The 16534-nt window shown below is 37.6% G+C and overlaps 1 protein-coding gene across 11 annotated transcripts in view; it reads left to right on the top strand.

Annotated features, from left to right (window-relative positions):
* Ralyl (RALY RNA binding protein like) overlaps positions 1-16534 on the top strand; it is a 669774-nt gene that overhangs the window by 562931 nt on the left and 90309 nt on the right. For all 11 annotated transcript variants that reach the window (XM_036177971.1, XM_036177968.1, XM_036177966.1 and 8 more), the window contains one exon: positions 11457-11504. In XM_036177971.1, the coding sequence (XP_036033864.1) occupies positions 11457-11504 (48 nt within the window). The remainder of the gene's footprint in view (positions 1-11456; positions 11505-16534) is intronic.

Here is a 16534-nt window from a genome sequence, read left to right as displayed (position 1 = left end):
TTATCTACTTCTCCTATCTTAAATTAACCCATTTCTGTTAGTCTATATTTTGCCACGTGGCTTGTGGCTTACCAGTGTCTTTACATGTTGCTTCTCATGGCGGCGGCTGGTGGTGTCTCTCTCCAGCCTTCTACTTCCCAGAATTCTCTTCTCTCTTGTCCCGCATATACTTCCTGCCTGGCCACTGGCCAATCAGAACTTTATTTACACAGAGCGATATCCACAGCAAGAGACAGTCATTGAGAAGGTACTGGTCAGATCTATTATTTGCCAAATGTCTGCTAATAAACCAGTGATATGCGTTCTGCTTATGCAAGGGTGATTATTATTATCCTTCAGATTACGTTTTAATGAAGTTCTGTGAGGCAAAAAAAAAAAATGCTGTATGTATTAGTATATTCAAATGAAACTAGTTTTATCAATTCAACGGGATTAAAGTTGATTGCATATATTGTAAAACCCAATCAGTTGTGATTTCTTCTATAAATGAAAAAGTTTAAATGAAATCATAAGAAAGTTATTTGGTCCTTACTTAATCTTGTCTGTATGAGCCTAGACAATTGCATTTACAATTCTGACTTCCCATAAAATTTTACAAAATCTAAAGAATTAGAATAAAGGTACATTGGCAAGTAGAATAAATATCTGATTTTAGAGAAAGCAACATGGCATACTTGTTCATGTTAAATACACCAAACCATCAATTTATTTTATTTCTTTACTGTTATGGTGACCATGGTCCCAAACAAAGCCTTTGCATTTCTTGTTTTTACTTTCTTGCTAGAGAGTGTCCTAAACATCTAACTCATTACCATCTTGTTTCTAGTGGCTTCTGAGATTGGATTGTTATTCAAAACTGTTATTAAAAATGAATAAAGCTCTTGCATTATGGGCTCAAGTAGATTAGTTTATAAGCATAGCAATGCCTCACTTCCATTAACAGAAAAAAAAAAAAAATATCGAAGGATGTGAGCTGGAGGGCTGAAAGACCAAATTGTCTTGGAATACAATTCTATGATATATGAAATACTTTGCAAATTTACCATCATTTGACAGGTAATTTTAAATAGAGTTTACCATAGTGTGGTGAGGAGAGGTGTTGGTTAAACTCCAAATGTTGGTTAAAGGGGTGCCTGCTGGTGGTTGGCCATTGCCCGAGGCGGCCAGCCTGAGGAACATTCTAGCAGGAGAATCACAAGCCTTTCTAGAGCTTTATTGGGAGAAAGGGGGAGATAGGGCGAGACAGAGAGAGAGGGAGAGAGAGACAAAGAAAGAGACAGAGAGACAGAAAGAGACAGAGGGGGGAGAGAGACAGAGAGAGAGAGACAGAGAGAGAGAGAGAGAGAGAGAGAGAGAGAGAGAGAGAGAGGCACAAGGAGGGAAGAGGGAAGGGGGAAGGGGGAAAGAAGGGACACAGAGGGTCCACCCACTTTTTAGGCTGGCCCACATCCCAGGATGATGATGTAATTAAAGACAAAACTCTTACATGCCAGACTTTCACTTATTATAAAAAAGTAGGTAGATGGGAATAGGGGCATTTTTCCTCTCAAAAACTGCTTCCAGCTGATATTTTGGGCATTGGTTGGCTCTTGGGGGAATGGAGAAGGGGAGTCTTCCAAGGTAGACAGGCGTTGTGGGATGCTGTCTGTCATCCTTTTGCTCTGGAGACGTGAATCCCTCTTGGCTGTGGCTGGGAACCTTCTGTCTGACAAGATGCTGGTGACATAGAAAAAAGCTTAGAGAGAAAACAATCATTATTATTTTATGTTGGTAGATCCAAGCTTTATCAGAGACAGATTATTTCAAAGCACCTGTTTCCTTTACTAGTTCAGCATCCAGGAGAGAGGTGATCAATTGTTAAAAGCATCTCACAGTAATAGATGTTTACATTAAAGTCTTTTTGTATCGCCCAGACACTTTTGGGTCTGGGGGTGAAAATATGTTTTAGTTGTTACAGTTTTTTACTTGATGATCTTTGGAATCTGGTTCTGAGGTGGTCCTGTATCATTGGCTGAACAGTAACTTAGAACAGGGAACTGGGAAGAGAAAAGCTTGTGGTGCATGAGAACTTTTTTTTTTTTTGGAATTAGGGACAAGGCAAAGATCATGGCACTGCTGTCTGTATGCACATGAGAAATACAGGCAGTAACTTTGAAGTGAGACAATGAGCTCTTATCTTAGTTGGAAATCTTTTTTCATTAAGTAACTCTGAAAGTGTAATTAAATCTGATGAGGTAAGTAAAGTAAGGCTGTCCTCTGTACCCGACAATAGAAAAGAGAAGTGACATCCTAAAACACCCAGGACTGAGACAATGGCTCTGTTGTCCAGAAGGAAAAAACCAGATTGCTTTCCTGCTGCGGTCTGGGTTCCCTGCCATGTCTGTAGCCAAGCCTAGGTTTGCAGGAGGTCTTAGCTTGATGTACCCATGCGTCTTGGCACCTGGGGGCAGTCAGCTGACTAGTTGTCTTTCTAAGCAGCACTTTTAACAAGGCTGTTGATGGTCTGGCAGAGCATTCGCTAGCTTGTGGCCTTTTTTCACTTAAAAGAGGGACCCAACAGCTTTCAGGAGTCAGAGAGTGCCATCACTTGGCAATTTTGTTTTTGGGCTTTTTTATCTTCCATGGCACACCTTAAATGCCACAGGTGACTCTTTTGCCTGTGGGGTCAGGAGCCTTGCTCTCCAGATGTTTTAAGTTTTAGTTGGGAGGTCTGGGGAGCAAGAGATGGATTTTATTGTCCTGATTTTTTTTTTCCTGATGATTGATGGCTTAAGGACAGCTTTTGGAAGATCCACCAGTACACAGACTGTAAACTAATCCTTTTGGAAGACTTGTCTGAGGCTATAAGCTGATTTTTTGGCTTAGGAGCCATCCTGACTACTGGAACTTAATTGTTTGGATCTCAGCCACTTTCAGACCCGTCTGTGCTTCTCAAGGCAGTTTGAGAATGAGTGGGTGGAGTTAAGGTGGAGAGTCTTAGAAGCCGACCAAGCCTGCCCATTTGAGCCCGCCCACTGCCACCTGAAGTCAAACAGAAAAGGTTGCACATGGCTGACACAGAAATGGGGGAAGGAGAAGGGTTTAGAGCTTTATCAGAATGCTTGGAGATAAAGTAACTCTTATTTTCCCATTCGCTGGCATAAGTTCCCACAACTCTGTTATGTGGTCAGGTTTACTGGTACTGCAAAGCTGTTAGGCGGCCAGATTTACCAGTACCCGCCCCATCCCCCAGTGTAAGTGGGTGGTATCCACCCCTTTGCCTCATGGCTGTAGCCGAGAGAAAAATAAAAAATGAAAAATAAAAAATTAAAATAACAAACTGGGATCTGAGGCTGTGCTGCAGTTGGTCTACCCAGTAGACCCAAAACGACATTTTTCTCCTGCTCAGGAGCAAAAATGTGCTTGCCAGCCCAAGGACAACACCCCCAGGGTGTCTGTCACAAAGAATATAGCTCAGACTACAGCTGTGAGAACAGCAGACTCACTGTGAAAAATCATGGTGGTTTCAGTAGTGGTAGCTGTATAGGGGTCCAGCTGAGGCGAGGGACATATACACTCGCAATTTTGTAGTCTCGCTGGGTGGGGGAGGAGGCAGCAAGCAGCAGCAGTCAGCAGGTCCTCAGTTGGTGTATCAAGTCTGAACAGCACCAAATGTTGGTTCAACTCCAAATGTTGGTTAAAGCGGTGCTGCTGGTGGCTGGCCACTGCCTGCAGTGGCCAACTTGGAGGACTGTTCTGGAGGGAGAATCACAAGCCATGGTTATCTTTCTAGAGCTTTATTGGGAGAGAGGGGGAAAGAGGGAGAGAGACAGACAGACAGATAGACAGACAGGGGAGAGAGGGAGAGAGAGAGAGAGGGAGAGAGAGAGAGGGAGAGAGAGAGAGAGAGAGAGAGAGAGAGAGAGAGAGAGAGAGAGAGTACGGAGGGAAGAGAGAAGGGGGAAGGGGGGAGAAGAACACAGAGGGTCCACCCACTTTTTAGGCTGGCCCTCGTCCTAGGATGATGACATAATTAAAGACAAAACTCTTACAGGAGGGACTTTAAAAAAGAAACATTGTCTGGGGAGAAGAAGAAAGAGAGAGAAAGGAGACAGGAATGTTGTGAAAGGTTAGTGAAGGAAATCCAGGGTTGCTGTGAGTAACCTTTCAGACCTTGGGATCCCTTCATTCTGGGAAATTTAGAGTGATGCTCTGGCTTAGAACCCCAGCCAGCAGCCATTCTGGCACTCCTCCTAAAGCCAAGCCGCTGAGACAAAATCAGACTTGGTGAGACAGTTCTATTTGTGCTTTCTATTCATTTTTATCTTTGACAAGTAAAATTGAGTTCATGATGGTAGGATGTGAGGATCAAATAATTTAGGATACTTCACTCTAACTTATAATCATATACTTGTCTCTTATAGTCAGGATGGAGCAGAAATAAGCAGGTTGGACAGGACAATTTAAACAGAAAATGATAAAAATGAAATGTTCACTCTTATGCACTTTCCATCCCCAGATAGTTCTCAATTTATTGAAGCATTTCCTAAAGGTATTAGACACATGAGTGTCATCTTTACTGTCATCTGTATTAATAATTTCTTTATTAATTGCCCAATGTGCCATATATTGTTATAATTAAACTCTTGATGGTGAGATAATATAAATAAGACTCTTAGAAAAAATATAAAATCTATTTTCCAATATACTATTTCTCTGAAACTGTTTGGAAATAACTTCACAAACATCTGAAAATTTTCATTTGAAGAAAAGAATCTTCCAGTCAATCAGTAGCTACTTAATGAATCTCTTGTTTCTAGAGTCATGTCTAGTATCCAATGTTCAAAAGAGCCTATCAGAATAAGTAACTGCTCAGTATAAATCTAGTGATATTATTGTAATTTATATTATTACACTTGTATTCTAGACATCACTCAGAAAATGTAACTGAGAAAGGAGATCGGGGAAGTGCTTATGACACAGGAAGATTATTAAGCGAGTAGAGACGTGTAACTACTAAATTGAAATTTCATATCTATAATTAAATCTTTCTGTCATCACAATCAAAAACATTAAAATGGTCCTCTTTAACATCTAGGAAAACAGCAAAGTCTATATTATAACATACTAACATTATTAAGCCTATTTACATGATCAATTTTCTCGAGAAATGTGACACTACACAGAAAAATCACAGAAACCTGTTCAAATTTTAGCTCTGTGAAGACTGATAAAAGTATTTATAGAATGACTGCAGTATATTTAAAAAAAATGAACTTAATATGGTGAGTTGTTTTATGATACCACTTAGGAAAGGGGTTCAGATATATTTGACCAAATGGATAAATGTCATACATAATAAGAGGCAAGCTGGGGACCGTTTTTTAGAGAGCTAGGTAAAGACTTTGCAGTACTGTATAAAAGGTTACAGAAATTCAACTCACAGCCCTCAAGCAAAAAGGCCAGAGAGTTCTGAGGAGCTGATGTGAACTGGTGCAAAAACAGGGTGTTACCCAATGTGGTCAAAGGGTCAAATCCCTGTCTAGTTTGAAATGGGCATAAATCATCTAAGACTAAATTGCCAAGCCCTGGTAAGGCTTCTTAAATTGGGGCTTATGTCCTCATAGGGGTCACAAAACTGAATGTAGAAATCTTGAAAAAAAATGGTAACAATAGGATTCTGAACACATAATAATTTAAAAGCAAATGTATAGTAAGTCAAAGATACTTTGACAGCATTCACCTGTGTAGTATCATGTGATTTCACTGTAACCTTGATTCCAAACATGATAAGCACACTCTGAACAGTATAGGCTGTGATATTATACCTGACCAGCTAATTCTGCCTAAAAACCCAGGCAGATTTGAGACTTTTTCATATGTTAATAATTGCAATGTTTTTACTGCTCCTATTTAAATGTAATAGCTTAACATCAAATTATATGGAGAGAGACTCAAAGTGATTCCACTGAAATCAGGAATATTACAAGGCTGATCACTCCCTCCATATTTATTCAATGTAATGATTGAAGTTCTAGCTAGAGCAATAAGATAAGAAAAGGAGATCAAGGGGATACAAAGTGGAAAGGAAGAAGTCAGACTTTTGCTGTTTGTAGAAGATATGATAGTATACATAAGTGAACCCCAAAATTCCACCAGGGAACTTTTACAGCTGATAAATATCTTCAGAAATGTGGCAAGATACAAGATCAACTCAAAAATGTCAGTTGTGCTCCTATATACAAACGATAAACTGGCTGAGAAAGAAGTCAGAGAAACACACCCTCCACGATAACCACAAATAATACAAAATATCTTGGGGTAACTCTAACCAAATAAGTGAAAACTTTAAGTTTTTGAAGAAAGAAATTGGAGAAGAGATCAGAATATGGAAAGAACTCCCATGCTCATGGATCAGTAGGATTAACATACTAAAAATGGCAGTCTTAACTAAAGCAATCTACAGATTCAGTCCAATCCCCATCAAAATTCCAACACAATTCTTCACAGACTTTGAAAGCACAACATTCAACTTCATTTGGAAAAACAAATGTTCCACATTTTCTTTGTCCATTCTTTGGTTGAGGGACATTTACGTTGTTTCCAGAGTCTGGCAATAATGACTAAAGCAGGCATGAACATAGTTGAACAAGTGTCCTTGTGACAGGATGGAGCATATTTTGAGCATATGGCTAGAAGTGCTATAGCTGGGTCTTGAAGTAGGTCAATTTCCAATTTTTCAAGAAGCTGCCACATTGTTTCCCAAGCAGCTGAACAAGTTTGCACTCCCACTAAGAGTCCAGTGATCTCTTTTATTTTCCCAGGTGATCTTTTCTTTTTTTTAGGGGGGTGGGGGGGCATGAGGGATGGGGTTGGACAGGTTGGACGTTAGACTGAGAGGGAGTGTAATGAATGATGTCTCAACAGGTGCAGGCATTTTGGGGGGTTAGGGAAAAACCTGATGCCAGGGAAAATCCCAGGAATGCAGAAGGATAACTCCAGCTAAGACTCCTAGCAATAGAGGAGATGGTGCCTGAACTGGCCATCTACTACAGTCAGATTGGTGACTACCCTAATTGTTATCAGAGAGCCTTCACTCAGTAACTGATGGAAGCAGATGCAGAGACCCACAGCCAAGCAATGAGCCCCAGGAGTCCTATTGATGAGAGGGAAGAGGGATTGTGTGAGCCAGAGGGATCAAGGTCATGATGGAGAAATCCACTGAGACAGCTGGTCCAAGCTTCTGGGAACTCATGGACTCTGGATGGACAGTTGGGGAGCCTGTATGCGATTTACCTAGGTCCACTGCATGTGTCTGTCAGTTGTGTACTTGGTCTGTTTGTGGGGCTCCTAGCAGTGGGATCAGGACCTGTCCCTGGCACTATTCCCCATGCTGGGTTGCCTTGTTCAGACTTGGTGCAGGGGGAGGTGTAGTGGATAGCCATCCCAGCATTGGCCTGGAAGTTCCAACCCCCACTGAGGCTATGGTAATGGTCACGCCCACAAGGCAAGCGGAGAAGGAAGCAGAAGACCCAAGAGAGAAAGGAAGGGTTCTGGGCGCTGGACACAGGAGGTAGACTGAGCAGAGTTCTCCAGAGAACACCGCCAGACTGCACCATACCTTTGCTAGACCCTACAACCTATCCCTTCATTTGTAAATTACCCCACAAAATAAACCTCCCTTTTAACTACAAGGAGTGGCCTTAATAATTTCACCAATTGGGAGGAGCTTAGACTTGTCTCAACTTGATATGCCACATCATGCTCCTGCCCATGGGAGGCTTCTGCCTTTTTGAATGTAGATGAAGGAGGAATGAATGACTATGGGGTATAGAGGAGCAGTAGAGGAATATGGAAGAGGAGGGATGGGAAACTGTGGTTGGGATGAAAAAGTTTAATTAATACATAAATAAAATGTAATATATAAAAAACAAATCAGAGTAAATGAACCTGAAAGATGATTCACCCTAAAACAAATAAGTAAAAATGTAATGGCTTAATTTTGTAAAAAAAAAAAAAAAAATGAAATCTTCATATCATCATTTGTGGTGATATTTGATTTATGCTCCAAGAAATAAGCTTGCTTGGGCATAAAAGGAAAAAGCCAGCCACTATATTAAACATAGAGGTTAGTCAGTGGTGGCACACACTTTTTAATTAATTAATTAATTAATTAATTTCTTGTTCTTTTTCAAGACAGAGTTTTTCTGTGTAACAGTCCTGGCTATCCTGGATATCACTTTGTAGGCCAGGCTGGCCTCAAACTCACTGAGATCCACCTACCTCTGCCTCCCAAGATACTACCTGACTTCCATGTTTAATATAGTGGCTGGCTTTTTCCTTTATTCCTAATTAAGCTTTTTTTGTTAGAGCACAAATGAAATATCACAATCATTCGTTAGCATGTATCAAAAATACAACTTTTTATTACATTATCTTTAGAAGAGTTGAAACCAAAAATTGCCCCTTGACATTATGATCTGAGCTCTATAGAATGTCATTTAATTAAATTTGGTTTTGGGATTAATACAGAATTTTAAAAACCTATCTGAAATGGCCATAAACATATGTCTGCAACTTTGATTTGAATCTGCATTCTAAGCATTGATGAATATAAATTAAAATATTGATCACCTAAGAAAATGCTGAAAATACTATTATCCTGCAATATGAAATATTCAGTTAGGATTTAACTTCTTATGTCAAACCAAATGTGCACATGAATCTCATTGGCACACAAATTAATAGTAATAAATAGTAAAATTAGATGCATACTAAATAATTGTTTTAAATATTTTTATTATATCTTATCGATATGCATTTCATGTATAGATATATTTTATATACCCAAATAACCACATCATACAAAATTTTTAGAATGAAAAGGCATTCCAAGTGGAAAAATTTAAGAACAGTTGCTGTAGAATCCCTGCTGGTATATTTCTCCTTTTGTATGTGGAAGATAAAAATGTTAATTCTATAACAATATAAAGTATAATAGTGACTATCAGAAGCAGGGAGGGAGATAAAGACAGAGTGGAGTTTCATTCAGGAGGTGTCTTTATTGATAATTTTATTTCAAAGGAAGGCTCCTATGTTCTTAAGAAAATGTTCCTTAGTTGTAAAGCTAGGAGAATTTTGCATTTACATCTCAGAGGAATAGAGATGGATTGACTATGTAAGTTTCCTAAAGTAAACCAGAGGTCAGGGGGCTGCAGTCCAGAGGAAACTTGACTGAAGTTTAACAAAGCTGACAGGAAATTGAGGTCATCTTGATGCAACCATATTGAAATGCAGTCATAGCTAAAAAATTATAACTTCTGAGCCCAAGTGCCTCATTTGGTTCATGATGGCATGTTCTTTATCAACTTTTGAAGAGAGTAGTGAAGACTAAATGAAACTATGTGCATAAAAGTACAAACAAAATCTATTTAAATTAGAGTATTTCCCTTTCAGGTCATTGGTTTACAAACATATTCCATGCAAAGTTCTTAAAATGATATGCTTGTTTTTGTTTTTGTTTTTTTTTTTTCTTTCGATGCATTTGATTTGGGAAACTTCATTGATGTTATCCAAATATCAGTTCTATTGAATGTATATCAACATCTTAAAAATCATCAAACACAGACACTCATGATAACAATAAGCAATCAGTCTAATCTTAAACAGGATTTCTCAGTGACTGCTTTTGGTAAATATGTCAGTCTTCTGGTTACCATGGAAACTTGCTATCCAATGGAAGAAAGTTATACATTGTAACATTAGGAAGGTTTCAGGAGACCTTTATGCCCAGAGTTTGGTGGAGACCAGTTGGCTGTTTTAATAATCCCTCAGCTCAACAATACAGTCATGTCTATGCAAGCAATATAAACCACAGCATACACCATTCCATTTTAATAATCTGTACTAACAAACAAAGGTGAGTTTTTTGTTTCGTTTTTCACTCTTTACGCAATGATTGCATTGATCTCTGGGCTTGCAGAGATGGCATGCCTGTGACCAGGAATAAGAAATGTGCAGTCTTCTAATCAGATGCTTCTGTGGACTAGGTTTTTCTTAACTTTTCAGAACTTCAACTTGTACACCCTGTGTTGTATTTGGCATCACTGGAGACAGAACTGTCATAGGCTAGATATGCTATATCAAGCTTTTTCCTTCTGTATGCAGTATTCTGAGGAAGCACACATGCATTTGTTCTTAAAACCAAGAATTACAATCCCATCTTTATATAGGTTCTCAGCTTTTCTGGTTTGAGAATAGTTACAAAGTAAATGACTGCTAAATTGATTTGGAAATATAAAATTACCCTTCTGTCATAAGAGGTCTGCAATCAGTTAAACACTGAATTATAATGTGACCCAGGAACTTGGCTTTTACATATACACACAATGAAAATGAAAGCAAGCATATTAATAATCCACACAAGATATCACAGCATCATTATTTACCATAACAAAATTACAGAAACAACACTAATGTTTACCAAAAGAATAAACAGACAAAAATTGATGTAAGACTCAAACTTAGAAAATAATGCAATTCTGATGTCTAGTACATAATAGATAAATTTTAAATATACTAAGAGAAATAAATCAGACAGAAAGGAAAGCTATGATTACATAATTATATGATACCTAATTGTGACTCACAATTTATGAGGTACCTAAAATAGTTTTATAGACAGAAGAGGAAGAGAGGTCTTAAGGCAGAGGGAAGTCGAAAATAGAATCTAGTTGCTACCATAGAGAAGTTCATGGAATAGAGAGTGATGATCTTTATACAACTTTATGAATCCATTTAATGCTATTGAATGGAATACGTGATATGGTTAAATCTATATATTGAATGGTACATCCAAAGTATAGCTAAAATTACTAACAATGACAATTTTCATGTTCTCTGTGTTTTACCACAATTAAATTAACAAGTACACAGTAAAAATTATTGTAAGTATCCTATAAACTATAGAATTTAGATTTGTTATGGTTGGGAATATTAAAAAGGAAAAAAAAAATGGCTCCAGATGTGGATTCAGTCTTAGTATCAAGTCATCCCCCAGACACTTGGTAGTGATAAGAATTCAATCAACCTCTCGGATGTTTAATAGATTAGTTATCTTATGCATCAGAGTAGCTTTGATGACTAAAACAAAAATTCGTATAAAGTGTCTCACAAAGGACCACTATCCATCCAAATATATGTAGGCAGTTCTCACTGAATATTCATTAGGGAGATGGCTATTATTACTCCCTCACTGAGATGCATCTATTTTAATATCCTAAATTACCATTCTGTAATGATAGTCTGATACAGTATATGAAAATTAAAACTATTTAATAATGCCTTTTATAAACATAATAAAATTAAAGTATGTTGATGTAAAATAACCGTGATTCCTTGCTATAAAATAAAAAATTAATATTAAAATGAGCATGGCTTAAATACATGTTGACTATTGCTTTTTTTTCTATCCTTAGTGGTTATGTCTTTGACTATGATTACTACAGAGATGATTTCTACAATCGGTACGTGAATTTCTCAAACTTGTTCTCTGTAATTTGTATTATGCTCTATTATATGTATTTCATTTACTGATGTTATTAATTAAAATGCTTGAAATAACATTTTGTGACTATAGATTTAAAATGTAAAGTTTCTACAGCTGTACCATAGATATATCTAATTTTTGTTATATATTTTTTGGCATCCAGTAGATCTTGCAATTAGATTTGAGGATTAGAGTTACCTATTGCTAAAATTTTGTTGGTAGTGTTGAATAACATTTTAAATATCTAATTATTTTCCAGATCACTTGACTTAGAATTCTCAAAGCTGAGAGTTATTATGACTGAGCGAGAGAGAGAGAGAGAGAGAGAGAGAGAGAGAGAGAGAGAGAAGAAGGAGGAAGAAGGGAGGCAGGAAGGAAGGGATGAAGGAAGGAAGGAATGAAGGAACGAAGGAAACAAAATCTAAAGTTCATTTGCCTCTGGAATACATTGAATTTATTAGAACCAGAAGGTTAAGAGAACTGTACAAATCATTTTACTCTCTGTACTAAAAGTACATGGACAAGTGACAATTATTTATCATCTTATCCTTTAAAACAATAACATTATTGAGAATTTGATTCATGTCTTTATCATAAGATGTATCAAAATCATTCCAGAGTACAAACATGTGTCCTTTCATCAGGTGACTTAGGATCTGGGACAAGCATCTGTCTTGTGCTCTGTGAGGCACCATGGTTCTTTTTGAGGCTAAATCAGCCCCAGTGTCTTATCACAATTGGGCATAGTCTCTCCTCAAATTCTTTCCACATGCACTTCTGTGGCAGCATCACTTCCTTCCCATATCTTCATTCTCTTTCTCACATCACGTACACTTTCCTTATAGATTGCAGAAAGAATCATTTCATTCACTCCACTGCATCTACATCTTGATGTTTTCAAGGGGCATGCTAACACATCTCTGCTCTACTGTTTCTTAGATATACTCATTTACATTTTGTTTGAATTTACTTTCAATGTTATGATTCTAAAGTTATTTACAGCACCAATTCTTTCTTTCAATTATCTGTTTCTGTTAAGTGCCACAAACATAGGGCACTTTATAGATATCTGATTGCTGTCTCTATGTAAACAGAGTCCAGTCAGCAGCCAACGTCCTCCTCATGTTTTGATGGAACTTATTTGTATAATAAAATCTGTACTTGGGGTTGTTAATGTCAGGTTACATATAAAATGTATTGGTATCAGAAATTTAACTTATATTTTAGAAAACTGGTTTATGCATCTAATTGTTAACAAAGAAATTCATGAACAGTTAACACACACACACACACACACACACACACACACACACCAAACAAACAAATAAAAAAACCTGTATGCGACAATTGGAATAAACAAACGAATGGATTTATAAATGACATTAATATTTTCCTCAGACTTTAATTACAAGTACTAGTAAAACAAGGGAGTCGAAGGACTTATATAAAAACCTGGGGAAAAGTTTTTAATAGATCATGAAGGGCAAAAGAGCCAGTGATCCCTTGACAATTTCCTTCCCACTTGTGAATACATTTTCAGTTCCACAAGAAAGCTGTTTGGTCCTTTCTGTGTGTTGTCCCATCTCTTAGAACCTCCAACCACCTCCTTCACTTGACTTTATGTCTCAGAGCACAGGAGGAAGACTTCTTACTACCAGACTGAATCGGGTTCCTTGGGAGCTCTCACACCCGGAAGAGCTCCCTCTCCACACTTCCTTGTGTTGCTACAGCTCCTTCTGATCATGTCTGCCTCCCTTTCAGCATGAGCACAACAATGATGTTAACGTGTGCTTGGCTATAACAGATATTTAAGTTGTGAAGTTAGTTAATCTCATTAAAGACACAGGGCCCTTTTGTTCATTACAGACAGAGGCAACCTCATAGCTTGGTCATTCATTCTAATGCCACAACAGACTACATGGAAATTCACAAGGGAGCAAAACCAGCTCCAACTTGTATGTGAGGTTAACACCTGTGTAGGGTACCAGATCTGAGGACACACTTCACAGAGATGGATAAAGCTACTTATCTCTAGTTCCTTCTGTAGACAAAAGCTAGTTCTAAAAAAATGATTCCCTCCAATTATTTTATAATAGCAGTATATTAGGTTTTATTTTCTACATTTTGTAGCTTATAATAATGTGCTTTGGCTGGGCAGTGGTGGTGCACGCCTTTAATACCAGCACTTGGAAGGCAGAGGCAGGTGGATCTCTGTGAGTTCGAGGCCAGCCTGGTCTACCAAGCGAGATCCAGGGAAGGCACAAAGCTACACAGAGAAACCCTGTCTCAAAAATAATAATAATAATAATAATAATAATAATAATAATAATAATATGCTCTGCAAGCAATGCCCACATGTCAGCATTAAAATAATCCCATCCCCTACTAAGACTAGACTGCATGAAGATAGTCTTCACATTTTTTGAAAACCTTAACTTTTAATAGTTTCATAACCATTTGCTGTTAGAAATTTTTAGGATTCAAAACATGTTAATTATTCTGAATAAATTTTCAGCTCGCATATACTATTTAATGGTATATCAAAATGTCTTTGCATTAGTCCCTTTTCTTAGTGTTTCATTGTATACTTAATGAGTTTATATTAAGAAGAATTTTGTTTTGTAAGGTAGAAAGCACAAGTCTTCTGACTTTGTAAAAAAATCAAATTTGTAGTTGTCTCATTTTTAAAGAAAAAACAAGATACAGGCTTCATGAGAAGGCTGAGTAGTTAAAGGAAGCTGCTGTGTAAACCTGGAAGCTTTTGTTCAAGCACCAGGACCCACTAAAGGGCAGAAGGAGAAATTAGAAGAAAAGAACTGACTTCACAATGCTATCCTCTGACCTCAACACATACACTGTGGTCATGCCTCCTCCCTCTCCCTCTCCCCCTCCCCCACCCCTCCCCCATTTCTCTCTCCTCTCTCTCTCTCTCTCTCTCTCTCTCTCTCTCTCTCTCTCACACACACACACACACACACACACACACACACACACATACACACACTAAAAAGGTAACTAATTAGTTTTTAAGAAGATATCAGGAAGGGTAAAAAAAAAAAAAAAAAGAAGATATCTATTTTACTGTTTGTAAAAAAATTACCTAAAACATAATGTAGAAAACAGACCTTATATTGCAAAGACCAAGAACCTCAAACAGAGAAAGTGTTATTGAGGCTGAAGCCCTCTCGGGACTCTCCACCACACACAAAAAAACTAACTGCAGCCAATTTCCAATGTTACTTGTTTGTCTTATATACAATCTGTTTGGCTTCTAAGTGAGCAATAGATCATTATGACTATTTTACAAAAGATTGTCTGAAAATTATGTGCCCTCATTAGTTTCTCTTTCTTTCTTTCTTTTTTTTTTTTAAATCACTTGGCCATCAGTGGCTTAGCTCCCTGTAAGCACAGAATCCCTTAAGGTAAACCAGAGGAGAAAGGATGGACAAGATAAATGGATCAGGAGGCACGGCAGCATCTGCCTAAGCTACACCAACCTTGTGTTTATGTGGGGATTTACCCAAATATTTTGTGCGGTACTACAAACTGGGGTGTTATTTAATACTGCTATCTGTTCATGATCATTTTAACTCATCAAGTTACCTTATAAATAGCAATAGTCCTGGTATGTTTTAGTTGAATCAATGACAAATGTCAGTGTAAATTAACAATTTTAACAACATTGGTAACTGTGTCTTATACTGATATTTATGTAGCAATATATGTGTGTGTGTGTGTGTGTGTGTGTGTGTGTGTGTGTGTGTATGGAGAATAAGATAGTGGCACAATAGTTCTTCTATAATAGATCATTCTTATACCTTTGAGTAGCATTTCAGCTGTGGCTCAACACATCTGCAGAGAGATAATGAACATTCGGTTATTTTCTAAGACTAAGATTCTTTGTTTAAGAAAAGTAAGAAAACACACTGGTTATGTTTAGCAGAGATAATTGTATTTAAAAAGAAAACTTACTAAATAAGAATTGGAAATCTAAAAGGGCAAAAACATTTTAGCATAATGGAATTAACAATTGCAAGAAGCAGGGCACTTGTTATTAAAATTCACTGTAGAAAAGGGGCCTCACTGAGCTGAAATCCTGAGTAAAAATTTCTTCTCAGCTTGTGCCACTGTACCTCTGTGTAACTGTAACTCAGATTGCTGAGGAGGAGACCTTGGTTACTGGTACGGTTGTCTTAAGCAGAGTGTGAAGGAGCAAGTGCTGCAAGTTCTACCATCTAGATCCTTCTGTTGCTATTGGAATAAATTGTGATTGCCAGGGTAAAGAAACATAGCTGGGATGATGATGATGATGATGATGATGATGATGATGATGATAATAATAATGGGAAGCCTAAGAAAATGTCTATTTTCTTGGTCCATCTTGAATTGTCTTTCCAATGTACTGAGTAGAACAGGAAGCCAGATTCTCACTGTGCAGAAACATGGCCCAAATCCACATGTAGCTAAAGGAAGGTCTCCCTGTAGAAGGAATAGCTTATATGTGACACACAGATGTTCATATTTCTATCTTAATTCTGCATGTAATTGAATGATTCGGGCTCGTACATATTTTTGTCTCATAATTATTCTGAGTATTACATTATAATACAAAAAGCAGTGCTCACTAGTCATTTTCCAGCCTTCAGTGGTATTTTCTTTTTAGAAGTTGGTATAGCTGAGTGGAGGCTATTGAATAGTATGAGAACCATGCATAGGCTTTGATATGGTATCAAGAAAATTAAAAAGAGATTTGCCTCAAGTATGCTGAGTACTCCAGAGAATGCATCCATTCTCTGAGAACTTGGCAGTTTAGTCCAATCCTTACTTCAGTCCCACAAGAAAAACAACCCAGTACTTTAAAAATGCTGGTGAAGAGTAAAGTTCTGTTAGAAAAACAGAAATGTCATGGATGTTTCATGATGTAGGACAACTTGTATATTGTTAAAGTGATTCAAAATGGGCATTGTTCAATGCTGGGACATTAAGACCTTGTATTGATGCACTAAA

This window comes from Onychomys torridus, chromosome 2, assembly GCF_903995425.1.
Source record: "Onychomys torridus chromosome 2, mOncTor1.1, whole genome shotgun sequence".
Taxonomy (NCBI): Eukaryota; Metazoa; Chordata; class Mammalia; order Rodentia; family Cricetidae; genus Onychomys; species Onychomys torridus.
Note: the sequence above shows the minus strand (reverse complement) of the source record. Positions and strands in the feature narration are given on the sequence as shown.